This window comes from Camelus dromedarius, chromosome 2 (genome assembly GCF_036321535.1).
Source record: "Camelus dromedarius isolate mCamDro1 chromosome 2, mCamDro1.pat, whole genome shotgun sequence".
NCBI classification, from domain to species: Eukaryota; Metazoa; Chordata; class Mammalia; order Artiodactyla; family Camelidae; genus Camelus; species Camelus dromedarius.
This window is the reverse complement of record NC_087437.1, coordinates 62477511-62504783: the sequence shown is the minus strand read 5'-3', so window position 1 is coordinate 62504783 and position 27273 is coordinate 62477511. Positions and strand designations below refer to the sequence as shown.

General features: G+C 47.3%; 1 protein-coding gene across 1 annotated transcript; it reads right to left on the bottom strand.

Annotated features, from left to right (window-relative positions):
- Positions 1-846: 846 nt before the first annotated feature.
- LOC116147095 (mucin-13) lies at positions 847-24467 on the bottom strand. The gene is made up of 13 exons (XM_064477000.1): positions 24301-24467; positions 23888-24016; positions 23562-23680; positions 17827-17949; positions 16529-16635; positions 13088-13143; positions 9908-10074; positions 6222-6347; positions 5763-5892; positions 4871-4908; positions 3205-3289; positions 1098-1225; positions 847-926 (listed from the first exon to the last, which is right to left on the bottom strand). The coding sequence occupies exons 1-13, from the start codon at positions 24465-24467 to the stop codon at positions 847-849; spliced, it is 1455 nt and encodes a 484-aa protein (XP_064333070.1).
- Positions 24468-27273: the final 2806 nt, after the last annotated feature.

Genomic DNA, 27273 nt, shown 5'->3' with positions numbered 1-27273 from the left:
GGGGATGGGAGTGGGGGGTCCAGTGCTGTGCTCCCTCCCAAGCCCCTCCCCCACCTCCCATGTCTCCTCCTCTCTCAGCCTATTTTCTACTCTCCTGGGGATGCCTCACCCCACCTCTCCCTCCATCCCTTTCTCCTCACTCTTCCTTTTGAAAACAAATCCTTTCTCTCCTCTCCTGTCTTCTCTCCTCTCTGGCTCCCTCCTCTTCCTGGGCCATCCCTCCTTCCTTCTGTCCTGTCCCTCTTCCCCGCAGGAGTCCCCTGAAGGCTTTCTCCTCTCAGCATTTCACTGGGTTGCACTAAGCAGTGCCAGCTGCGCTTATCTAATGCACATCTGAGGACGAGCTAGTCACATCGCAAGCCCTCCCATGGGAAATAAAGCATTACCAGCCTCAGAAATTGATCTGGCTGCCTTGAGGTCTGCGGGGAGGAGAGGGGAGCTTTGTCCTTCTGTGGGCTGGATGGGAAGGGTCCACGTAAACAGGACCGTGCTTACATCCAGCAGTGCTGCCTAGGCCTGAGCCAGGTCCTAGTTCCTGCAACAGTCTGGGAGCTGTCATCACAACCACTGGAGTCATATCCGTAGAAACGGATTTAAAGAGACCATAGAGGCATCTAAATTAAAGCTTCTCTTTTTACAGCTGAGGAAATAGACAGCCAGAGAAATTAAGCGATGTGTTTAAAGTCACATACATGGTCAGTGTTAGGGACCAGGTGGTGGCTATTTACAATAGCTTTGGATTGAAAAAAAAAGCCTACAGGACAGCCAAGGCTGGTGATGATACAACAGCCAGGTCCCTGGGGCATCTCACTCAGCAAAGGAAACAGAAAGCACGTCAAGACTCACCTAATAGTTGGGCCGTGGTGTACTAGCCTGGTCTGTATAGAGACTCTGTGGCTGACTGTCTTCGGAGAGGTTCAGCTTGACTCTAGGGAAGATGCTCCCATGTGCTCCGAGATTGAGGTTTCCATAGGGACCCTGTGGCTGACTGTCTTCGGAGAGGTTCAGCCTGACTCTGGGGAAGATGCTCCCATGTGCTCTGAGATTGAGGTTTGCATAGGGACCCTGTGGCTGACTGTCTTCAGAGAGGTTCAGACTGACTTTAGGGAAGATGCTCCCATCTGCTCCGAGATTGCTAAAGCCGGTCATCTCCTGTAGTCTCAGATTTTGAAATTCATTCTCAACCAAGTTCTGTTCTTCCATATTCTTGCCTTTGATCTTTAATCTGTAATCAGTAACAGGAATTAGAATCTGACAATGGTGGCAAGTTCCTTGAAGCGAATATTAATATTTTATTTAAAAAAGATTTAACATTTTGAGTAATTTCAAATTTACGTATAAGTTACAAAAAACAGTATTACACGAAGCTCCCATACATCTATCACCCAGATTCCCCGTTGTTAATATTTCTGAGCTATTTAAGAACAAGCTGCAGACCTGATGTCCACCACCCATAGTGTCTCATTACTTCATTCCATGCAGATTCCCTCAGTCCATTCATAAGTTCCAGGAAACCATCAAAACCAGAACGTTAATCCTGATCTAGCATTACTGTCTCATTCTACTGATCCCATTTACTATTTGCTAATAATGTTAGTATTGTTAAGTGTGTCTTTGAATTCTTTATGGAAATGATAATAAAGGTCAAAGAAAAAAGATGATTTGTGACAAAACTTTCATTCAGGCAGAGTCACTATCCACAGAAGCACCTCAGTGAATAAAGTGAGTCCCAGGTATAAAGGTCTCAGGAGGAGGAACCAAAGTTTCCCAGGTTCTGCTGCAGGCCCTCAGGGATCTCAAAGGGTCAAAGCCAAATGGAAGTATTTGCAGGTGAAGGAGGCATCTGCCCCAAGTGAACCTCAAACCCCAGCCATGGTCCTGCCCTTCAGAGTGGGTCGTGGGGCCAGAGGCACCTATGATGGCCACAGGGCAGTCCCAGGGTGAGCCTCAGACACTGGGAATGTTGTAAAGGAAGACCCAGCCCCCTGGTGACCGTGATGGCCAGCCCAGCCCACAGTACAGCTCCTGCCCTGTGACAGCCCTCCTGTCTAAGGTGACGGAGGAGAGGTTTCCTTCCCTTGAAATGGACAAGAAATGATAACTCCTGGCTTGCTCCCAAGAGTCACGAGACTGAGGCTGAGCTAAGAGCAAGCCAGGCTCTGCACTAGGAGGGAGAACCGAGAACCAGGGCTGTCCCAGGGGCGAGCGTCCCCCCACGGCCCCGCAGGGCAGGAGCCAGTCCCGAGAGAGACAGCCTGGCTCCAGAACCCTGGGTCCTGGCCCTCTCCCTGCAAAAGGAGTCATTCTCAGTTCCCAGCTTGGCATCCTGGCAAGCAAGTCTCTGGGGAAGAGTTAATATCAAAATGGAATAGAAGACAAATAAAATTTTAGAAAAGTAAACTCTATTTGTCCTCTCTTGTTACAGTGCAAAAATACCTATTTTGCCAAAATTTGATAGCAGATAAATGTTATTTTTAAGTAGCTTGGTTTTACCACAGTGGCTCCTCACTTGGCACATTTAGAATGGACTGGATAACAGCTTTCCACCCTGCTCATGGAGGGAACTCAAGATATCTAACTATTCGTTCAGGAAATGAATGGACCCCACTCAAGTTTTAAGAAGAGCACTTAAGACACCACGCTGAGGAGCAGCCATGAGGAGATCATGTTTCTAAAGCCCAGGGGCTCACTTGAGGTTGTCTGGCTATTTGTGTGAAGACCTGGGCAGGGGAGTGATTGATGAAAATTAGATCTGACAACATCAGTGGAGTCAAATACGCTAACAGACGAGTCTCAGTGCCATCAGAGAGCGGCTGCTCTGTCACAGTACAGTATTAAGCAAAAACAAACCTCAGGAAAAAAATTTTAAAACACAAAGAATACAAAATTATCTATGTCATTTTAAAAGGTAGAAACAACCTGGAAGAATGTATTTCAAAATGTTGGTGACTGCAGGGTGTCAGGTTTTGTGGGTGAGTGTTTATTCTGCTCCTGTACACATTTCTCTCTTTTCTTCAATGATCATGTGTAGCTTATAGAATCAGAAGAAAATTCAGGTAAGAAAAAAAGGTCATTGGTGTGAGAGAGGCCTCGCCGTATTTTTCAGCTCTTGCCCAGGGAAGTCTGGGCACGTCTGGAAGTTTGGAAACCAGAGTGTAATGATGGTATCACTGTGTCCCCCAAAAGGGACACTTCATCCTATACCTTATCGAGAAGATGAATGCAGTCACTACACCGAGGATGAGGATGCCAGCAATGGTACCCACGATGGTGAGGATCAGCTGAAAATCTGAAAGAGAAAAGAGCTGAGTAGGAGAGGCTCCCCCGAGCACACCTCCACTGCCTACTGCACAGGTGCATGCGTTCCCAGTGGGTCCTGGCCCTGAGGACAATCAGGCTGTGGTCTCTGATGCCTCCAGGGCCAGGATGGAGGGTGGCCCACCTCCTTTAACCCTCTGTCCACCCACCCCCATCTGTGTCTTCAGAACTCAATCAGAAGAGACAGCCTTGCGAGATAAACCAAGACCATAAACACAAAGGAGGCCATGGTGGCAGGACCTTGTTGGGCTTCGTGGTGGGTGGGATCTCATCTGAGGTCCACACACCTCCGTGCCTCTGCTGCCTGTGCCTGCCCATCGCTGACCTTGCTGATAAACTAGGGGAACCAGGTGGGGGTTAACTGTGCCAGTAACAGAGGATCCAGGAAATGGCCTGATGGAACCGGTGAGGGAAGAGCCTGGAAGTTCATTACCACCCATCCTCCTCTAGATCTGCTCTGTCTGGCACTACTGAGCCCTTGAAAAGTGGCCTTGGGCTGGCCTTTAAGTGTAACATGTGCAGCGGATTCCAAACACACAGTATGAAAAAAATGTAATCCATCTCATTAATAATTCCTAGATTAATAACCTGTTGAAATGATAATGTGTTCAATATCAAGCAAAATAAAATAATTAAAATCATTTTCACCTATTTCTTTTTACTTTTTACATTTTACTTAACACTTTGAAAATCTGAAATTAATTCTGCAGCTCATGTGCTGTGTCTGTTGGACGCTGCTGCTCTAACCACTTGGATTTTTTCTTCTGCATGACTGCCCTGCGTATCACCTCCAACCTCACTCACGGGGCCATCAACCATTAAGTCTAGGAAAAAACCCTCAAAGGTGATCTGGTCCGAAACTCTCATTTTATAGGTGTGGACACAGAAACCCCAGAAAGGAGAAATGATTTAGCAAACCCAGCCTCACAGCAAAAGATAGTAGGAATTGAAAGCATCTCTCATCACTAACTTTGTGGCTGGCTGAGAGACTGACAGGGGTATTTCATTCATCACTGATCTTTTAATTCATTACATACAATTTCAAATATAAAATCATTTAACATATAAAGTTAGTATTGACCCCAACTGGTGGGAAAGAACTAAGCAACTGAATTTGCAACAACACATGCAAACTAAGAAATCACTCTCAGGCAGAAAAGATTTGAATATTTAACGTCTGTTTTCTAGTTCTGCTCTCCCATGACCACACATTTTTGGAAAACACTGGCCTTGGATCCTTTCTAGCAGCAGACAAGGTGTATTTAAGCTACTGTAGGAAGGAAACATAAGGTTGGGACTCCCTTCTTGGCCTGGGGCAAGTCCAGAGGCAGCAGCCCACGTGCTGGACTGACTTCTCTGATTTCTCACAGCAGAGGGGCCCTGCCCGAGACTAAGGGTGGGCATGGGATGGCCTGACCCAGAAGACAAACACAGGCAGGTTTTCTGTGTCTTTGAGAAACAGGCCCGAGACTTGGGGCACTGGACAGATTCTGAATGTGGTCAAGGTTTGTATCTCAGTTATTGAATAACAGAGCAAGACTTTTCTACTCACTGTCTTTACAGCCAACTCCGCTGTAGCCAAATGCACACCTGAAACACAAGGAGCAGGAAACCGTGGTAAAGAGCCTTGTGGGAGCAGGCCAGACCTCCCACCCAACCTCCGTATGGTCCTTGCATCTCTTTCTTTATCCTCCCTGTTCCATCTTCTTTTCGTCATTTCTTTCTTACCCTCCCCATCTTCCTGGCTAAACCTGGAAGGTTGAGGGGGGCACACAATCCCACATGCTTCCATTTGCTACCATGAATGCTCATGCTGTGAGCACCAGGAGGATTCAGCAATTCAGGGGAGGCTGAGCCTGAGAGGCACGGAGCATAGCAGGACCCCCTCGGGCTGTGGGCCTACCTGGCCCTGCTGAATATTTGCTGCCCGGTGAGGTGGGGCACGTTATTTATATTCTTTGAGCTTCGGGTTCCTCACCTGAAAATGGGCACAGTGCTGTTGTGTGAGAAGAATTACCTAGTGTGGTTCCTAGCACACAGAGGATGTTCAAAAGCTGCTGCTGCTGCTGCTGATGGTGATGATGGTGGTAGTGGTGATGATGGTGATGATGGTGATGATGGTAGTGTAGCGGTGATTGTGATGGTGATGGTGGTGATGGTGGTGATGGTGGTGATGATGGTGGTGTAATGGTGGTGATGATGGTGGTGGTGGTGATAGTGGTGGCAGGGATAGAGGTGGTGTTGGGTGGTTGGTGGTGGTGGTGGTAACGACGATGGTTATGATGACGATAGTGATGATGACAGTCATGGTCATGATGCTCTGTACCTACCAGCTTTTGGCAGGAGCCAACACCCTGACCCTAAACTCATACATCTGTTACAAGCTCTATCCTTTTCGCTCAGCCTCAGCTACGGCAAGATGAAAAAGCAGTGTCTTCTCTTACGGTTGACAGGCCCCGTGACTGTCCTCCCGGTAGCCCGGCAGGCACACGCAGTCCACGCTCGTGCTGCTCCTCACTAAACATTGCCGCTTGTTCTCTGCGTTGCAGGTGTCATCGCAGGTTGGACCGAAGGCTGCAAAACAGAGTGATTTCTGGGTAATTTTCAGACACAACCTCCTCCTATCCAAAGTGACATGTCACAGAATACAGTGTTTTTCACATTGCTCTTTCTAGGTAAAAGGAAGTGCTCAGTGGTCTGCACGTAATGTGCCCCCTGTGAAGCTGCACAAGGCTCTCCTCACCGGCTCTCAGCCAAGGCCCCACCCAGGTCCGTAGGTCTACAGCCAACATTCCCACTCCTTAGACTCTGAAATGCACATGGGAACTTGAGCAGGACAGTCTGTATTTTGAAAATGTATAAGGAGAGAGGAAAGGGACATTTAGAACCAAGGGAGCCCTTACCGACACACATGGGGATCTGCGGGTTGGGCCTCACCAGCCCCTGTTTGCACTGACACAGTAAACCACTGGAGCAGTTGTCCTGGTCATTCTTCTTCTCACAACCATAGTAGTCACACCGGTCTTGCTCTGAGAGGCACACAGAATTCAAAGATGAATTAGGAAGACAGTATGGATAAGGTGACTTGTAAAGCACTCACTCAATTGTTGTGGTAATTGCTTTTTAATAGGTTTGGAATTTAACAAATAAAGACCTGAGACTCTAAAATTCAAGTCCCCAATCATTTCTTCTATATCTATATCCTATATTACTCAATTCAAATTAATTCAATCCAGTGCAGTACAGTTATGTTCAATTTCAAGACCTCTTTTGCACCTGGCTCTTTGCTGGATTCCACAGGGGACACAGTAGCTGTGTAAGTTTCAGGCCCCATCTTTGTAGAGTTACATGACTGTCACATCCAGCAGCAGCCTTAGGAACAGTGGGAACTCAGGGGCTCGGGTAGCTAAAGGTCACATTGTGGAGGAGGTGGGTACTGGGCCAAGTGCTGAAAGATGGGGAAGATATGAACAGTCAAAGGAGAGACAAAATCTGTCGAAGTGCAGTAAGTGAGGCATGAAAAGAAGTGAAGGATTGTTGTCCGGGAGTGACGGAGTTGTACGTGAGCAGAAGAGAGGCAGAGAGGTGAGGAGGGAACGTCAGGATTTCTCAGCTCTGCCGTTGATTGGCTGTGGGCTTCCTGTTCAATTATTTCATTGGTGGTGGGTCCACATTCCCTCCATCTATGAACTAAGGCTAATGATTCTTGTTTCGTGTGATTGTTGCGAGAATTGAATGAGATCATGGAAATGCAAGTGTCCACTCAGCAAATAATCGTTGTTTTGTTCATTCACAGGTAGAGCAGGGTTTGAACACAAGGCTAAGGACATTGATGTTTATCATATAAGCCTGAAAATCATTGGTCGATTTTGACCAGAAGCATGGCAGGAGGAAGCAATCTGGTAAGTACGTTAGTCTAGAAGCAGAGCGGAAGGCATTAGGGATAAATGGGGCAATGTGAGGATGGATGATGGGGAGGGGATAGGAGCAGGTAGAGCAGATACGTGCTCACTCTCTTCTAAACACCCCAAATCCATACCTGACCTTCCTTCATCACCTGCCCTTTCAAAATGCCTCCAATTAAAAGCTTAGAGAAAGAGATTCTATAGCTTTTGACACAGAAGAATCTGTCTTTGCAGCAGGAGCAAGAGAGCAGGAGAAGCTGTTTTTCTCCAGAAGTTTGGCACTCTCACGTCCATTTGCTGGGCGGTTCATGCTCCTGTGGCCACCTCGAGCTGGCAGCATGTGGTATTTGCTAATGTATCTCAGAGTACGTGAGTGGTCTCAGAGTGGGGAGATGCTGAGAGAAGCTGGTAAAGAAGAGCATTTCTCAGTCTGAGGCTGAACGGTTTCAAGTTGGCCAGAGCTCAGAGCCAAGTAGAACCAAATGAGAGCACGGCAAAGGGTACTCAACTATGTCCTGAAGGGTACAATGGTTATTTTCATCTAGTATCCACTCTGAGCGGTCAGTCCCCATGCTGATGGGAACCCTCAACTTCCTCGCACTTGCTGGAGATCTCATCTAGCCCAAAGCAGAGCGTAGGATAAGGTTCTGTCTTGCCCTGCTGACAATTTCACCTTCCGGGGGAGAGGTTCTGACTGCATGAATTGCTACCCTCAGCCAAATTCTGACCCCAAGGAGAAATTTATCGGCAGGCAGAAGTGATGGGTCTCCCGGAAGACAAGGATCACGTGACAGCCAGAAAGAGGAGTGTGACTTAGAGTAAATGTTGACATGTTCAGAAAGGACAAGGTGTAGGTCCACGGCACGAGACTCTGGAAGATGAATGTAGAAGAGAAGGTAAGAAGCTCTGAAAATGTGATTATAACTGTGCAGCTGCAAATGATCCCAATAGATGTAGAAAAAAAATACAGTGGGAGAGTGTCTGTAACTTAAGAAACTGGCATGGTTTGCACAGAAGCTCTCAGATGAGAGACAGAAACAAAATATGAAAAGAAGGTCCTGGAACCAAAGATGGAATATTAAACATGTGACACAGTCTAGAGTCCCAAATGAGTTCAAGTTTGCCACAAGCAAAACCCAAAACAGCAGCAAGAGTCCAATGACACAGAGTAAAGGGTTAAACATGAAAAATGGGTAAATTAGTGAAGGGGTGTGTGTCTCTTCCACCAGGAATAATACTTGGATGGAAAAGAGTTGAATGGACATGGCTAAGGGAACTGAAGTCCCCGGAAAGAACACAGAGCAGAGCAGCCCCCATCATTCCTGACAAAAGTTTAAGTATTTTATTCTAGAGCATTTATATTCCAGGTCCTGAGAGAACAGTGAGAATCTTTGTGGAATCTTGAAAAAAAGATAAAAGAGAGAGAGAGAAGGTGCCGGAAAACGATCGATGACCAGGATTTCTTTATATTTTCAAAAAGAGAAATAAATTTTGCAAACTAGGCCATGGAGGTTCCAAACATCAAAAAGCAAACATTCAAGAGACAAAAAGAGGAGTCTTGGAAGGATCAAAAATGAGGATGAGGGAGTCGGGCAGGGGTCAGGGGAAGGTGGGGGGAGGCCCAGAGAGAAGACGACTTCAGGACGGGGAGGGCACCAGTGTCAGAGGCTACAGAGAAGTCAGAGAAATTGTTCCTCAGCAGAAGCCTTTGGATTTGGTTGCCACGGGAAGAACCAGTTATAAAGAACTTCCCGCAGGCCAGCCGGCCCTAACAGCTCCCTCTGAGGGGAGGACCTCCTGAGGACGGCTGTGCTGGTTGCAGTCATAGTACCAGTTTACTCCTGCCTTCCTGTATCCACGCCCCTAGCAGCACCGGGCACACTGTGTTTGGTCATGTGAACTGAGGACAGTTGTAACTCTAACATAAGCAGAAAGTGAGAAACACCTGTGTATTGAAACTTGCCCTCTTGCTGCTCTTGAAACTCTTTGGGACTAACCTGCTGGGGGATGAGAGACCACGTGGAGCAGAGACTAACCGTCCCGCTGAATCATCTGAGATCAACTGGTCCCCAGGAGGCCCACCCAGCAGCTAACGGCAGATGCCTAAGTGAGCCCAGCAGAGAGCAGCCAAGCTCCACCTAGGTCAGCAGAAGTGCCCAGCTGAGCTCAGCCCACATTCTGACCCAGAGAATCACGGTGCGGTAATAAATAAATGGTGGTTGTTTTAGGCCACTAAGTTTGGGGTGTTTGTAACACAGCAGAAATGAACAGTCACAGCTCTGCTGTGGGCTTGTGTGTCTGCCTAGAGGAGAGACAGTATAAGTAAAACTTTCTGTGAGCATTTGGAAAGCTCTAACTTGGTAGAGAGCCCTCTTTTTTCTCCTTCTTCATCTTTCCATGTCCAGAGGCTATTTGTCCAAGACTACCTTCCAAGCAGAGGGACAAACTAGTCCATTTTTTGACTTAGGAGACAGTTAGGAAGGAGCAGAAGCCACGTGAGAGAGGAAAGGGAGGGAGGAAGAAAGGACGGTGCAAAGGAAACTCGTCTGTGGACGTCAAAGGACAGATGTCTGTGGATTCAATTACCCAGTTCTTCTGGCCCCCTTCACACAAATAATAGCAAAGTTTATGAAAACCTAGATAGGTCTTCAGGTAAATGTGGAATAAAATTATTTGATACTTACCAGTATATCCTGTAAAGACATCTGCATTGTCTTCAATTGCTTTTGTAATTGCATTAGATACTGTAGTCTCATTTAGTTCTGTAGTTTCCTTAAAGATGTTTACTACTTCTACGTCAACATCCTTGTCACCAGCACGCAATTCAGATCTTGCTGCAGATGTCCTAAGACTGAAATGAAATCATTACTTGATGAATTGAACTTAAGCTTCAACAAATAGGTCTTCAGACCTCCCAGACTCTCAAATCTCCCAGCACTAGTCCCGACCCACTGTTCTAAATCCACAGTTGAGGCCCACATAGGGAGACCTGGGGTTGCAGTAAGATGGCAGTTCATAGCCCAGAGATCTCTATTCGATGTGCATTCAGAGGAAATCTATGGCTACAATAAGGTCCTGCTGGAAGGTACGTAAAAACATTGTGGACAAACTTGTTTAGCATCTAGGAGCCCGGAGTGAACCAGAAGTAGAAGTTGCATCTGAAATAGGAAAGTGTCACTTTCTGCAGAAAATCAGAAGTACATTTCTTAACAACATGTAAAATCTCAGACTTGTGCTTTGAGAGAGACAGATGGGTGTGTGTTCCTCCCTGTGCACAGAGAGAGCAGTAATCCACCACACAGAGTCTGGGTCATTCCCAGAAAAGGCCCAGGAAGCCAGCAGGCAGTTCAAAGTGCATGCAGATTGGGCCTGGGCACATAGGACCCAGAGAAGAACTGATCCCAAGGAGGGTGGGGCTGGGGGAAGCATCAGCATACAGCCCCACATCACATCCCCAGACACTAAGTCCTCCTACGACCAGGACATCGTAAGGGCCTCTCTCTCGAATCAGCGCTGCAATTTGGGGCCCTAAGAACAGCTGTGCCAAGTTCTGTTTCATTATCCAAAAGGAATCAAGTCACACAACCACTGAGAGAGAGAGAGAAAAACGACTGTTAAAACCTGCTTCCCTCTCTGATTAGTGTCCGTGTTTTTTTTTAAGACTCAGGATCTATTTTTCCTGTCTAATTATTTTCCTGTATTCTCTTTTGACATCTGAATAAACACAGAAACTTGAAAACATAGCCAGCCTGCTTGGGAAATGTTCACCGCCATGTGGGTTCTGCAGAACAATCAAGAAAAACCAAACATGAACCAAATTCTGCTTTTTAGGAATCATCCCATAAAAAGGGATTCCAAAAGGAAAAATGGGCTTCCAATTCTAATTAAAAGTTTCCTACAGTAATTTGCTCATAGTAGGATTTGAAGGCGGGAGTGGAAGGAACAGGGCAGTGAGAAAGGGGTACTTGACACAAGCAATTCTTTATCGGTTGAAAGATGCCCAGAGATCCACGGTGTAACTCTGCAGTGGGGCTAGGGAAGAAATGCCGTCCATTATTCATTGATTCAGAGAACCTACTAGCACACACCCCAAGTCAGGAGGCAAGACGTCCCACTCACAGAACATTTACAGGAAACACTGGAGCAGCCGCGCACTTACGCGACAAGAGGTGCAGAATGCAGGACTACAGCGCGGCTTGCAGTTAAGCACCCAGGGATCGAGACCCAGGATGGACAGGACACCGTCTTCTGTGGCCCAAGACCAGTCCCAGCTTCCCTGAACCTGAGTGTCCTCCTCTGTCCAAACAGAGCTTCGAGTGTTTGAGAAACTCTGAGGATCCTTCTCATTCCAACATTTAGGCAGGAAATAAAAAGATCTTGGGGAATCAGAGGCAAGGGCACTGGTCTGGAGTCTAAGAAATGCCTTTGAAAGTGAAACCAAGGTCCACGTGCCGGGCAGGGCCCCTGAGCTGAAGGGAGTCACTCCTCCCCAGGACACTGAGCTCACAGGTGAGGGGTTGCCTCCAAACACCGCTGGCTCCCTTTCAGTAACTTCTTAGGAATGACAGGAGTGCCAGAGCATCAGGGAACCCCCAGATGACCTTGTGGGGCCAGCTCTCCCTCACACTTGCAGGGTCTGTTATTCTGGACGGGAAACAGACAGGAACTAACATGTTTTGAAACTGACTCTGTTCCAGGCACTTTGCACAGGGAATCTTCCCAAGGGTATCTCATTTGCTCCTCCCGGGGTTTCAAAAGTTGATTGGATTATCCCAGTTGTACAGATGAAGTAATAAAAATTTAGAGAGGTTAAATCACCTGCCTAGTCACACAGCAAGTGGTGCCAAGGCCAGGATTCGAGTGTGGATTTAGCTGACCCCACCACACTGCACTGATCCTGTTTTTATCCAGTCATCCCGATGCACGAACTCCTTGTTTTCCCTTAAGCCAAACCTAATGCCCTGACAGTTGGTGGCTGTACCTCCAGCTTTGAGCCTCCACATCGGGGCTCAGCTCCCTGCCTGCCGCTTGCCCTGGGCCTCCTATTGGCTGCCTGCTGTCCTGGCCACCAATCATATGGGACCCTTGTTCACCGCCAAGATCAAAACGCACCAGCTTTAGGAGGTCTTCTCTGAATTTATATATATGAATGTATATATTGTACATTTTTCCAGTATGGATTTGACAAAGCTTATAAAGATAGATGAGGTAGTAAAACCATAAAATACAAATACATTAGGGCTGCTTTTTCTGCATGACTCCGTTCACCTTAGAGCTGCCTTTCCCCGGCCTGCTGCACTTGTGTGTCAGCATGCTTCAGAGAAGGCCGAGATGGAATCACTGACTTTTTGAGGCTCCTCTGCCTTTTTGGGTTCCTTAGTAGCACGTAACCCTGGTCATTGAATATTCATATGCTCACTGAATGCCTGTTCTTCCTGAAGAAAGAGCTCAGGACGGGCCCTTCAGTGGCCAGGTGTGTGCCTGGGGAACTCCTCTCTGCTCATTCCCCCCATGAGGGAAGAGACAGCCGTGAGCCACTCATTCTGCTCCTGGCCCCCTGGAAGGAACATGGTTTGTAGCCAAGGGATCAAACCAAACAAACTGATGACTGGTGATGTCACGTGTGCACACTGCTGTGTCGCCAATCACAGGCAGCATCTTGCTGTCCCCAGGCTACACCCTGCGCACCCAGGCATGGCTCAGTGTGACATCAGAGGCTGGGCCCTCTGCAGTGAGTGCTCTTCCTGACATGTGACTCGCCACCCTAGGGCCTCAGTGCCTCACGGGGAATGCCAGAGAAGATGGGAAGATAGGCATACACACACCTGCTTCCAAAGTTCCCCTTCAGTCCACAGCAAACTTACCTTATTTTAACAATTACAGTCTGTCCGTAATCAGAATTGTTAAATGCCTTTTTAAACTGTGGAGGAAAAGTACAGATTTAATAACTACAAAGAGGGGGGAAATGTGATATTGTATCTATGTTTTAGCATAAGTCCATTTCTAAACTCATTTATACAAATAATACAGCAAATTATTTATTCTTTACATACGCTCTAACACCTTTCAGTAAGTGTTGCTTTGAAATAGTAAGATTCTGATATAATTCAGAGCTACCCAGGAAAAAGCAGGAAACCTAAAGCACTCAGTCTAATCAATGATCACTCTCTTAAAAATCAGCTGACTAACTTCAGTTTTGTCTTATCAAAGCCACGGTGAAGTTCTGCAAGTCTGTTACACTTACCTGTATGCAAACTTCATACACTCATCATTTATCCAGGAACACATAATTGCCTGCCTTCCCAGGGCGTCAGGCCAGGAACACGGAGATGACCAAGGTGGGCAGAACCAGCCTGAGAGCCAATGGGGGCTACACCATGAACTTGAGTGAGGGGAGCACCACAGAGAGTATGATCTACCCTGGGCGTTCAGAGAAACTCCCTCCAGGCTGCAGAGAAGCAGAGCGAGCGGCACAAAGGAGAGCAGCCTTCCAGCACTTCAGCGGGTGGTGCGGGGCCAGGGCGTGGAGCGAGCGGCAGCGCGGAGGGAGCGGCAGCCCGGGCCGGCCTTCAGAGGTGGCAGGGCTCAGAGCTGAGCAGGCTCAAGTGCCACCTTTCTCCCCCTGTCAGCTTTCTTTGAACCTCGCTGTCTGACTGGGAAGTGTGAGATAGCAGTAATTTCCACCACCCAAGGCCGCAGGTGTAGACGAGGAGGGGGAGTAAAGGATCGTGGCTTTGTGCGTTGGAAGGGGCTCCAGCACAGGTAGATCTTGCTAGGCTCGAGTTGTGTCCCAGGAGCAGAGACAACTCTAGAAATTTATACAGACGTGGCCAGAGGTAAAGCTGGGACTCTGGCAGGGGTGAGGGGATGGGGGGTCCCAATTAGAACGTAAGTTCTTTGATGACACAAATGAGATTCATTTTCTCTTTCTTATGACACAACCCCCCTCCCGCCTGCTCACCCCTATCCTCGTCCCACAGCGTCCAGCACCAGGCAGCCCCCAGGAAACACCCACACCAGCTGACTGATGACTGAGGGAATTAAATGTGAAAGTCATGACCTTGGACGTGTCTTCTCCTTTTTGGGCCCCAGTCTCCATGTTTATTACATGAGTGTTGAACTGGGTTGGTGCAACTGTTTTAGAATCCAAGAATTTTATTATTTTTCTCCCATGGGGGCCCTACATTTTAAAAGATCTTGGCAACCAATGTCACTTAGAAAGATGTTAGAACATTTCTCTTTCATTCTAGTCAAATTCAAATAAATTTGATGCTCTCCTTATTCTGGGCAGCCTTATATCTGGAATATGTCAGATTCCTTTTCAATTCTTTTAAATATTAGGAAGGGCTGGTATTTCTGTAAACCATCAGGGCCCCAGGTGTCTACTTGAAAAAAGTTTGCTGAATGACCTCCAAGTTTCCATCATCTCCCCTACTGACCACTGCCCATTTAATTTCCTTAATCTCAAAGAAGAGATTGCAGAATTAGCATCTGCCATTGGAAAAAGGTTTCCATTTTTCCCTCTTCCTGCCACCCTTTGAGGATTTGGGGATATGCACCTCTTCAGCGGAAGTGCTGCAAGGCTGGGCAGGAGGGCAGGAGTTATCCAAACAGGCCTGCCGGCTTCCACTGCACAGCAGAGACAGCAAGGAAGGAGAAGCAGCTCCGTGGTCAGGCAGGTCTGGGTTCACATCCCCCCACCCCGTCCTCACTCATCAGCTGGGCGACCTTCAGCCAGTTACTCAGCCTTCCTGATCCTTGACTGCCTACCTCACCTGCAGAACAGTTCCACAGCACCGTCTCCCCCATGTGGCGATTTTGAGAACTAGAAATATTATGCATAAAATGCCAGGTACAGCAGCAGTAGGGAAACTTCAAAACCCTGTGCAGACTGTCCCTTTGAATCTATCTGGGGACAAAAAGGACCCTGGGAGACGTCTCAGGGCCTGAGCTGGCACTGCCCTGGCTATAGAGTCTGCTAAGTGGACCTGGAAGAAAGTAAATGTCTCTCTTTCCCCGCCTCTTTTTGTTGCAAAGGAGTTCTGGTGCTTCCCTTTCAGATTGATAGCCTCTTAGAAATTACAAGAGTGCTCTATACCCTCCTGGTTCCCCGGGACCATCAAGACCTGCCTGAGATCAAGTCACTGAACTAGACTCTGAAGCCCGGGGCCTAGGCCTGTAGCCAGAGGGGGTTTTGGACACTCGTACTCAGAGCAAGTTGGGAAGTGCAGTGGCCACAGTGGCCAGAGATTGGTAAAGCCACACAAGACCATCAGGGGTTCCCTGGAAGCAGGAACACACTGGTGTTACTGTCCTCAATGTAGCACGTATCATGCAAGCGGGGATTTGGAATGTAGACCCAGGGTGAGAGGCTAAGTCCGTCCAGCTGGCCCCTGGTGCACAGGTGGTGCAGCAAAGGGGCAGGGCAAGCCCGGGGCACCCGGGCACTGCTCACAGTGCCTGGCACCAGCTGTTTGCTAGTGAGCCCTCACTCTCTCTATACTGTCTGTAAATCACTTGGATAATAATTTTTCACGTTTAACAAATTATAATAACAAAACTCTTTTGTAATGATATAATTTCAAATTGAAAGACACTGACATAGAGTAAGGTTTTAATTTTTAACATCTTACTAGAATTCTAAGATGTATTTACAAGCTAACATTTTCTTCTTCAAAACCAAACTTTGAGAAATACTGGCCGGAGGCCCTAAGACCTTCCAGATCTGACAGCAGCTGGTCCAGAATGAAGATCTCCATCTCTCCATGTTGACATTCTTACTCACAGTAATCAAAATGAAACGAAGCTATTGTTCATTTTGACATTTTTGAACATGGGAAAATGAAATAACGGATGTTAATTCAGATGGAGTTCCTCTTCCAGATGTTAAAAAAGCCAGACAAGCACAGGAAAATGTGCAAATTTGATTGTAAAAAGAAAAACATCTTTAATTTTTTTTCTCTTCAAGACTATGAAAATAATTTATTTTAAAGCATCATTACATTTATCTCTCCATTTAAAAATATTTTAATAGCCTCTGTAAGAACGAGTATGGCATGGCCGCCAGGTGTAGGGGCAGGGGTGCGGGGACCAGGGCCCCAGAGGAGGAGCCGGGCAACCAGGAAGCAGTGACACCCAGGAGCTGGGGACAGTTACTGTTTACCAGCCAATAAGGGTGCATTTCTCTGTTTGAACCACTGGTACAGCCATACCCATGTGAACCACCTGAATGTCAGTCTCTAGTCTACAAGTCAGTGTTAGAATAAAGAATATCTGTATGGAAAAGACAGTTGGAAAATACTTACAAATTCAGTAATTTCAAAATGTAATTTTTGATAGGCCACAGAATTTTCATCTTTCAAGTCCTCTATATTTGATGTTTTGAATGTAATTGTACCAGGGAATATCTTTCCTGAAATTCAAGCAGAATATTTCTGTGATACTTAATGTAAAAAGGGCCATTTCCATTTTGTTTAAAACATAGATTATTGTAAAAAAATTCTAAACTTATGAAGATACTACTGGTAGTATAGGAATACGAAAAACATTACCCCCTGTTTCTCCCAGCTCTGTTTTTTTTCAGTGCCTGGTTTACATCGTTATAGCTCCAATATATATCACGAGTCTTCTTTACTTATTATTACATAATAAACATTTTTCCAAATTATTACTTAGGCTTCATAACTATCATTCTAAATACTATATAGTATTCTATGAAATACATGTTCCCTCCATTGATTTTTTTTAGTGCTTTTAATTATTTAAAAGGGAAAAAAAGCTTGCAGTGAACGTCTTCATACACAGAGCTTTCTATTTTGGAGGTCATTTACTTAGAGTGCACCCTCAGAAATGAGATTATTAGTGCTTAAGATAGGACATCCTTCTGCGTTTTGGTATATCTCTAATCCCTGTGGCCAGTACAGTTCATTCATGTCCTATAGAGTTGGTCTGCTCTGGGAAGGAAGGGTATTTCTCATTCAGAAAACAGATCCACATTTATAAATCAGTAAACAGCTTTGGACTTTCATTAGCAGTCAGCTGGTCTAACCAAAAAAGTGTCGTGCTGATTTGCTCCTAAAGTCCGTTTCCAGAGCTGAGAAGCTCTTAAGTCTCCAAAAATAGGGTTTGGTGTTTGGAAGAAGCAAATCCTATGACAACACAGAACAGGACCAAGGTCAGAGCCGAAGTAGCCCGGCTTGTCTGGCTGAGTGGTTTTAGGCATACGGCCTTATTCTGTATCAGAGCAGCCACGGAGCAGCACCACCCTGTGTTTATGCAGCCTTTGTACTTTGTCAGGGACTTCAGCACCTCTCATTCTCATTTTGACCCCATGGCACCTTTCCTTGAACTGGTGAGGTGAAGGGACACATGCACTCCTGTACCTTCAGGACTAGCTCCCAGGTCTGACTCGGTCCATTTCCTCTCCCACTAGGTCCCAGTGAGATAAAGACAGGTGCCTTTTCTCTACTTGGTGGGGCTTTGTGGCCTCCAAATTTGCCTCTACCTTTAGAATTCTGGAGGCTCTTTTCACCATCATTTTAAGTTTTCTATTCCACTTTAGGTCTGAGGTGCAGGTCTACATGGTTCATCCCTTGTCACTCACCTTTACTGCATGTGGAAGAGTTATAGTATTGCCCTTCTGGACACAGGCAGAAAAATGTATCATTCAGACTCACACACGAAGAACCACCCTTACAGGAATCCTCTTGGCAAGGGTTGGTGGGACCTGCAATGGAGTAGAAAGAGATTAAAAAATCCATAGATTGACAACAAATAACACCCAGAAACATACTTTTAAACCTTCATGCCTCCCTCCCAGGCACTTTCTGTTCCTTAGCTGTGCTATTCCATGGTACCCTCTTAGAACAGCTAGAAACAAATACATATTTTCTTACGTCTCTAGGAAGTCTGTTGCTAAAATTCTGGAGCCAAGCGCTTGTCAACAGTAAAGGTCAGAGTTTGGTGGGTAAGAGTCTGCTCAGAGAGGGATAGCAGTCTTCTAACTGCAAGGAGTATGGAAATATGTTGGACCTCAAGGATCCTCCAGAACCTTGACGTCTGGTCCTCCAACACTAGGTAGGGCTCCCACAACCATTTTAGAGAAAGCATCATATTTTTTCAGGAAGATGTGAATAGCTCAATTACAGGGAAGACCAGGCAGGACGCTCCAAAAAGAACCTAGATATTCTATTCTGGTTAGCATCATGGCATACAGACCCAGGAAGAAAGGAAAGGGATAGTAAGGGAACAATGTGGATTAACTCAGTGAACATTCCAAGAGCAAGCAATGCGGGGACACTCTACCCTCTGGCTTTCTGAGTGGATGACGTGAATAAATGGTGAGAAGAATGTTACAGTGGTCTCTGCACCACTGGCCAGGACTCCAAGACGAGGCCAGGTGCAGCATCCTTCCTATCTCTGTAGAACTGTTGGGATCTGAGAAGGGAAGATAGGTCACTGGCCAAACAGTGGTCTTGGCTGGCCACTTTCTTCATCTCTGTCCACTGAAATGATTCTGAGCTTTGATTTCAGAATAGATCATGTGACTGACAACCTTCAGAGTTGTCTTAAGATTCACATGATCCTATAGGTGAAAATCACTGCTCTTGAGAAAAAGCTGTGTATAAGCTACAATGTGTATAACATAGTCTCTTTTCTTATTGAAGTATAGTTGATTTACAATGTTATATTAGTTTCAAGTGTACAGCATAGGGATTCAGTGTTTTTGCAGATTATACTATAAATTATTATATAGTAATGGCTGTAATTCCCTATGCTATATAATATATCCTAGTTGCTTATCTACTTTATACATAGAAGTTTGTATCTAATAATCCCATACCTCCAATTTGTCCCTCTCACCTTTAGTAACCACAAGTTTGTTTTCTATATCTGTGAGTCTGTTTTTTTTTGCATATATTTTCATTTGTATTATTTTTTAGAGTCCATATGTAAGTGATACCATACAGTATTTGCCTTTCTTTGTCTGACTTATTTCACTTAGCATAATGCCCTCTAAGTCCATTCATGTTGCTACAAATGGCATTATTTCATTCTTCTCTTGGCTGAGTAATATTCCATTGTGTGTGTGTGTGTGTATAAAAATATAATAAATATAATAAAAATATAATATTTTCTTTATCCAATCTCTGTTGATGAACAGTTGTGTTGCTTCCATGTCCTGGGCATTGTAAATAAAGCTGCTGTGAACACTGAGGTGCATATATCTTTTTGAATTAGTGTTTTTTTTTTTCTGGATATATACCCAGGAGTGGAATTGCTGGATCATATGGTAAAACTAAAAACAGAACTACTATATGATTCAGCAATTCCACTCCTGGGCATGTATCTAGTAATAACATGCTCTGTTTTATGATAAAGGAGGGGACCACATACAAACATACAAGTGTGTATGTTTGTATTTGCCCAAACACAAACAGCTGGCCACAGAAGTTGCCTTTGAGGAAGGAACCTGGGGGTCTGGGTCCTAGGGGTTTAGGATGGGAAGGAGACTTAGTTTTTACTGCATATACTTTTGCCCTGTTAAACTTTTCCCCCTAAATATAGACCTAATTACTTTTATTAAAAAATAAAAAATAAAATGGTACTGGTGTGGAACTCTCATACTGCTTGGAATGTAAAATGGTACAGCCACTTGAGACGACAGATTGGCAGATTTTTACAAAACTAACCATACTCTTACCATGTGATTCAACAAGCGTCCACTGTAGTATTTACTCAATAAAAATACTAAGTATATACTAACTTGGATCCACTCAAAAACCTACACACGAATACTTATAGCAGTTTTATTCATAATCGCCCAAACTTGGAAGTAACCAAGATGTCCTTCAGTAGGTGAGTGAATAAACAAACTGTGGTACAGCCACACAATGGAATATTTCAGTGTTCAAGACTTGAAAAGACATAGAGAAATTTTAAATGCACATTATTAAATGAAAGAAGCTAATCTGAAAAAGCTATATACTGTGTGATTTCATTTTTTTTAAGAGTGGAAAAAAAATAAAACCAGGCTATGTGATACACAGGAGGCACAGTACAGTATTTCATAAGCAACAGTAAGGATCACCCCTCCAACAAGGTATAAACCAGTATTCTAAGTAAAGTAAATGGATTTTAAAAAAAAGCCTCAGCCACACTGCAAGGATGATTTGGAAAATCCTGTGGAAGAAACTGAGTGCAGCTCCATTCTGGACACACCGGACAGATAACTCCCTGCATGCTTTCTCCCTTGCAATAAAGGACAGACTTCTGCATCCGGGAATGAAGTCAAATGATGTTACAGCGTAAAAGGGATTTGGGTGGCTATTTAGTTCAATCACGCCTTATTACAGATGAGCAAGTGGAAGCCAAGATAAAAGTGATTTGCCCTGCACCCCACAGTTAGTGAGTGTAGGGCCAGAACACAACAAGACTGCCTTACTCTGTGAGTGTCTGGAGGGCAGAAAGGCTTAGAAAAGCTCCTTTTCCTGATTACAGGAGAACTGATTTGTGTAGCTGCCTTCAGAGTGGCTCCTCCTGTCATGAAAGAAGACTGGGAATCCGGTTGTGACACATGCTCTGCCTCCATTTGCTTAATCATCTGTATCTCAGATCTATCCAAGAACATTAGGGAAGCCAAAGAAGTAAGCGTAGGGAGACATCAATTGTTTTTTGACTTTGGGCAACTTGCTGCCCTTGCTGGGCCTCAGTTTCCCTTTCTGAGAATAACAGAGTTTATCTAGACCCTTTAAGTCTAGGTTTGAGTATTCTTTTAGACCAGGGGTTGGCAAACTCTCACTCAGGAGCCAATTCTGGGCAGTCTTCTGTTTTTGTAAATAAAGTTTTATTGGTACACAGTCAGGCATATTCATTTATATATTGTCTACAGCTGCTTTGATATTAAAATGGTAGAGCATAGTGGTTGTAACAGAGACCTCATTGTGGCCCACAAAACCTAAAATATTTACTAGTTTGCCTTCACTGATAAAACTTGCTGACCGTTGCTCTAGACCAAGTTTTGGGAAATGAGGCAAGTGGTTTCTGTTTCAGTAACTTTGGCTTGAGGTCAATTGTCCTCTCTTAGTACCCCCAAACACCCATCCTCTGGACCATGGCTCTGCTCACGTCTAGGACGAGGACTGAGCACTGCTGTGGTTTGGCTTTTTATCCCTCAAATTCCAAATTGCGATCAGCTACTTTTGCAATGTCATATTTCTCAATAGCACTTGGTCAGGAATTGGGGTAGCACTGACTCCTTCCTTCAGGAGACCAGGGATCTAGACCAGTGGGGCTGGAGAGTCAGTGTACTTACTCAGACCTAATCTTCTCAGAGAATCTAAAAGTATTTCCAAAAAACTCCTAGGGAGAAAGAATCTGGAAAAGCAGCTTTTCTGAAGTCCAAGTTCAAAAAAATATTCCCCATCTGGCAAATAGCTGGAGGAAAGGAGAACAGAATGGAACTACAGGCAATCTTGTAGCATCTCTGTCATCACCATCAGGCTTTGTGACTCAGGTTTTTAACTCCAGAGGTTTGCATTCAAGGAAACCTTGGTTCTCTTTATATGCTCATTCCTACTACAACAGAACACAGTTACTTACCATCATTCATCACGCTGAACTCCTCAATAAGGAGTCTTTGAGGATATAGCTCTTACCTGTGGGACCAGGATTTGGGCTGTTGGTTTCTGGTCAAGTACCACTGCTCAAAGTAGCTGAGGGGGGAGTAGGCTTCTCTGTGGTGGTGGGAGGAGATGTCATACCTGAGGTGGGAGAAGAAATCTTCATGGTAGTAGTAGGAATTGTGGTAGCTGAAGAGGGAGCAGGTTTCTTTGTGGAGGTGGCAGGAACCGTAGACTCTGAGGAGTCAGTAGGCTTCTCGGTGGTTATCGTAGAAGCTGTGGTAACTGACTGTGGTGTAGGATTCTTTGACGTGGTGGAAGGAACTGTAGTCGCTGGGGAGGCAATAGGCTTAATGGTGGTGGTAGGAAGATCTGTGGCACCTGAGGTGGGAGAAGGCTTCTCAGTGGTGGTTGGAGGCATTGTGGCATCTGAGGAGGTTATAGGCTTCTCTGTGGTGGTCGGATTAATTGTGGCAGCTGAGGAGGTTGTAAGTTTCTCAGTGGTAGTAGGAGGAGCTGTGGTAGATGATGAGGGAGTAGACTTCTCACTGGTTGTGGGTGGAACTGTTGTAGCTGAGGAGGCTGTAGGCTTCTCTGTAGGAGGAATTGTGGCAGCTGAGGAGACTGCAGGAGGCTCAGTGGTAGTGAGAGGAACTGTGGAGGCTGAGGAGGGTGTAAGCTCCTCCGTGGATGTAGGATGAACTGTGGTAGCTGAAGAGGGAGGAGGGTTTTCCATGGTAGTATGAGGAACTGTGGTAGCTGAGGAGGCTGCAGGCTTCTCTGTGGTGGTAGGAGAAACTGTGGCAGCTGAGGAGGTGGTAGGAGGCTCAGTGGTAGTGGGAGGAGCTGTGGTAGATGAGGACGGTGTAGGCATCTCAGTGGTTGTGGGTGGAAATGTGGTAGCTGAGGAGGCTGTAGGCTTCTCTGTGGTGGTAGAAGTAATTGTGGCAGATGAGGAGACTGCAGGAGGCTCAGTGGTAATGGTAGGAGCTGTGGTAGATGAGGAGGGTGTAGGCTTCTCAGAGGTGGTAGGAGGCATCGTGGCATCTGAAGAGGTTGTAGGCATCTCAGTGGTTATGGGTGAAACTGTGGTAGCTGAGGACAGAGTCGGCTTTTCAGTGGTGGTAGGACGAACTGTGGTAGCTGAGGAGACTGTAGGAGGCTCGGTGGTAATGGGTGGAGCTGTGGAAGCTGAAGAGGCTGTAGGCTCCTCTGTGGTCATAGGAGGAACTGTGGCAGCTGAGGACGCTGTAGGCTTCTCTGTGGTGGCAGGAGAAACTGTGGCAGCTGAGGAGGTGGTAGGAGGCTCAGTGGTAGTGGGTGGAGATGTGGAAGCTGAGGAGGCTACAGGCTCCTCTGTGGTTGTAGGAGGAACTGTGGAGGCTGAGGTGGCTGTAGGCTTCCCTGTGGTGATAGAAGTAATTGTGGCAGCTGAGGAGACTGCAGGAGGCTCAGTGGTAGTGGGAGGAGCTGTGGTAGATGAGGAGGGTGTAGGCATCTCAGTGGCTGTGGGTGGAACTGTGGGAGATGAGGAGGCTGTAGGCTTTTCTGTGGTGGTAGAAGTAATTGTGGCAGCTGAGGAGGCGGTAGGAGGCTCAGTGGTAGTGGGTGGAGCTGTGGAAGCTGAGGAGGCTATAGGCTCCACTGTGGTTGTAGGAGGAACTGTGGTGGCTGAGGTGGCTGTAGGCTTCCCTGTGGTGATAGGAGACATTGTTACATCTGAGGAGGTAGTAGGTGGCCCCGTCTTTGTCGGTGGAGCCATTGTGGCTGAGGATGGAGTAGGCTTTTCTGTGGTCGTAAGAGGAAGTGTGGTAGCTGAGGAGGCTGTAGGCTTCCCTGTGGTGATAGAAGTAATTGTGGCAGCTGAGGAGACTGCAGGAGGCTCAGTGGTAATGGTAGGAGCTGTGGTAGATGAGGAGGGTGTAGCCCTCTCAGAGGTGGTAGGAGGCATAGTGGCATCTGAAGAGGTTGTAGGCAGCCCAGTGGTTATGGGTGAAACTGTGGTAGCTGAGGACAGAGTCGGCTTTTCAGTGGTGGTAGGACGAACTGTGGTAGCTGAGGAGACTGTAGGAGGTTCGGTAGTAATGGGTGGAGCTGTGGAAGCTGAAGAGGCTGTAGGCTCCTCTGTGGTCATAGGAGGAACTGTGGCAGCTGAGGACGCTGTAGGCTTCTCTGTGGTGGCAGGAGAAACTGTGGCAGCTGAGGAGGTGGTAGGAGGCTCAGTGGTAGTGGGTGGAGATGTGGAAGCTGAGGAGGCTACAGGCTCCTCTGTGGTTGTAGGAGGAACTGTGGAGGCTGAGGTGGCTGTAGGCTTCCCTGTGGTGATAGAAGTAATTGTGGCAGCTGAGGAGACTGCAGGAGGCTCAGTGGTAGTGGGAGGAACTGGGGTAGATGAGGAGGGTGTAGGCATCTCAGTGGCTGTGGGTGGAACTGTGGTAGATGAGGAGGCTGTAGGCTTTTCTGTGGTGGTAGAAGTAATTGTGGCAGCTGAGGAGGCGGTAGGAGGCTCAGTGGTAGTGGGTGGAGCTGTGGAAGCTGAGGAGGCTATAGGCTCCACTGTGGTTGTAGGAGGAACTGTGGTAGCTGAGGTGGCTGTAGGCTTCCCTGTGGTGATAGGAGGCATTGTTACATCTGAGGAGGTAGTAGGTGGCCCCGTCGTTGACGGTGGAGCCATTGTGGCTGAGGATGGAGTAGGCTTTTCTGTGGTCGTAAGAGGAAGTGTGGTATCTGAGGAGGCTGTAGGCTTCCCTGTGGTGACAGAAGTAATTGTGGCAGCTGAGGAGACTGCAGGAGACTCAGTGGTAATGGTAGGAGCTGTGGTAGATGAGGAGGGTGTAGGCAGCCCAGTGGTTATGGGTGAAACTGTGGTAGCTGAGGAAAGAGTCGGCTTTTCAGTGGTGGTAGGACGAACTGTGGTAGCTGAGGAGACTGTAGGAGGCTCGGTGGTAATGGGTGGAGCTGTGGAAGCTGAAGAGGCTGTAGGCTCCTCTGTGGTCAAAGGAGGAAGTGTGGCAGCTGAGGATGCTGTAGGCTTCTCTGTGGTGGCAGGAGAAACTGTGGCAGCTGAGGAGGTGGTAGGAGGCTCAGTGGTAGTGGGTGGAGATGTGGAAGCTGAGGAGGCTACAGGCTCCTCTGTGGTTGTAGGAGGAACTGTGGAGGCTGAGGTGGCTGTAGGCTTCCCTGTGGTGATAGAAGTAATTGTGGCAGCTGAGGAGACTGCAGGAGGCTCAGTGGTAGTGGGAGGAGCTGTGGTAGATGAGGAGGGTGTAGGCATCTCAGTGGCTGTGGGTGGAACTGTGGTAGATGAGGAGGCTGCAGGCTTCTCTGTGGTGGTTGAAGTAATTGTGGCAGCTGAGGAGGCGGTAGGAGGCTCAGTGGTAGTGGGTGGAGCTGTGGAAGCTGAGGAGGCTATAGGCTCCACTGTGGTTGTAGGAGGAACTGTGGTAGCTGAGGTGGCTGTAGGCTTCCCTGTGGTGATAGGAGGCATTGTTACATCTGAGGAGGTAGTAGGTGGCCCCGTCGTTGACGGTGGAGCCATTGTGGCTGAGGATGGAGTAGGCTTTTCTGTGGTCGTAAGAGGAAGTGTGGTAGCTGAGGAGGCTGTAGGCTTCCCTGTGGTGACAGAAGTAATTGTGGCAGCTGAGGAGACTGCAGGAGACTCAGTGGTAATGGTAGGAGCTGTGGTAGATGAGGAGGGTGTAGGCAGCCCAGTGGTTATGGGTGAAACTGTGGTAGCTGAGGACAGAGTCGGCTTCTCAGTGGTGGTAGGACGAACTGTGGTAGCTGAGGAGACTGTAGGAGGCTCGGTGGTAATGGGTGGAGCTGTGGAAGCTGAAGAGGCTGTAGGCTCCTCTGTGGTCATAGGAGGAAGTGTGGCAGCTGAGGATGCTGTAGGCTTCTCTGTGGTGGCAGGAGAAACTGTGGCAGCTGAGGAGGTGGTAGGAGGCTCAGTGGTAGTGGGAGGAGCTGTGGTAGATGAGGAGGGTGTAGGCATCTCAGTGGTTGTGGGTGGAAATGTGGTAGCTGAGGAGGCTGTAGGCTTCTCTGTTGTGGTAGAAGTAATTGTGGCAGATGAGGAGACTGCAGGAGGCTCACTGGTAATGGTAGGAACTGTGGTAGATGAGGAGGGTGTAGGCCTCTCAGAGGTGGTAGGAGGCATACTGGCATCTGAAGAGGTTGTAGGCAGCCCAGTGGTTATGGGTGAAACTGTGGTAGCTGAGGACAGAGTCGGCTTTTCAGTGGTGGTAGGACGAACTGTGGTAGCTGAGGAGACTGTAGGAGGTTCGGTAGTAATGGGTGGAGCTGTGGAAGCTGAAGAGGCTGTAGGCTCCTCTGTGGTCATAGGAGGAACTGTGGCAGCTGAGGATGCTGTAGGCTTCTCTGTGGTGGCAGGAGAAACTGTGGCAGCTGAGGAGGTGGTAGGAGGCTCAGTGGTAGTGGGTGGAGATGTGGAAGCTGAGGAGGCTACAGGCTCCTCTGTGGTTGTAGGAGGAACTGTGGAGGCTGAGGTGGCTGTAGGCTTCCCTGTGGTGATAGAAGTAATTGTGGCAGCTGAGGAGACTGCAGGAGGCTCAGTGGTAGTGGGAGGAGCTGTGGTAGATGAGGAGGGTGTAGGCATCTCAGTGGCTGTGGGTGGAACTGTGGTAGATGAGGAGGCTGCAGGCTTCTCTGTGGTGGTTGAAGTAATTGTGGCAGCTGAGGAGGCGGTAGGAGGCTCAGTGGTAGTGGGTGGAGCTGTGGAAGCTGAGGAGGCTATAGGCTCCACTGTGGTTGTAGGAGGAACTGTGGTAGCTGAGGTGGCTGAAGGCTTCCCTGTGGTGATAGGAGGCATTGTTACATCTGAGGAGGTAGTAGGTGGCCCCGTCGTTGACGGTGGAGCCATTGTGGCTGAGGATGGAGTAGGCTTTTCTGTGGTCGTAAGAGGAAGTGTGGTATCTGAGGAGGCTGTAGGCTTCCCTGTGGTGATAGAAGTAATTGTGGCAGCTGAGGAGACTGCAGGAGACTCAGTGGTAATGGTAGGAGCTGTGGTAGATGAGGAGGGTGTAGGCAGCCCAGTGGTTATGGGTGAAACTGTGGTAGCTGAGGACAGAGTCGGATTCTCAGTGGTGGTAGGACGAACTGTGGTAGCTGAGGAGACTGTAGGAGGCTCGGTGGTAATGGGTGGAGCTGTGGAAGCTGAAGAGGCTGTAGGCTCCTCTGTGGTCATAGGAGGAAGTGTGGCAGCTGAGGATGCTGTAGGCTTCTCTGTGGTGGCAGGAGAAACTGTGGCAGCTGAGGAGGTGGTAGGAGGCTCAGTGGTAGTGGGTGGAGATGTGGAAGCTGAGGAGGCTACAGGCTCCTCTGAGGTTGTAGGAGGAACTGTGGAGGCTGAGGTGGCTGTAGGCTTCCCTGTGGTGATAGAAGTAATTGTGGCAGCTGAGGAGACTGCA

What these genes read in the sequence shown, in the direction of transcription:
- LOC116147095 (XM_064477000.1), bottom strand. Translation starts at nt 24,467, where the DNA reads ATGCCTCCTATCACCACAGGGAAGCCTACAGCCACCTCAGCTACCACA. An exon ending in ATTTTGAAATTACTGAATTT is followed by an intron (nt 13,144 to 16,528) that starts GTAAGTATTTTC and finishes TTTCCTCCACAG; the next exon opens with TTTAAAAAGGCATTTAACAA. An exon ending in CGGAGTTGGCTGTAAAGACA is followed by an intron (nt 3,290 to 4,870) that starts GTGAGTAGAAAA and finishes TTTCTCTTTCAG; the next exon opens with ATTTTCAGCTGATCCTCACC.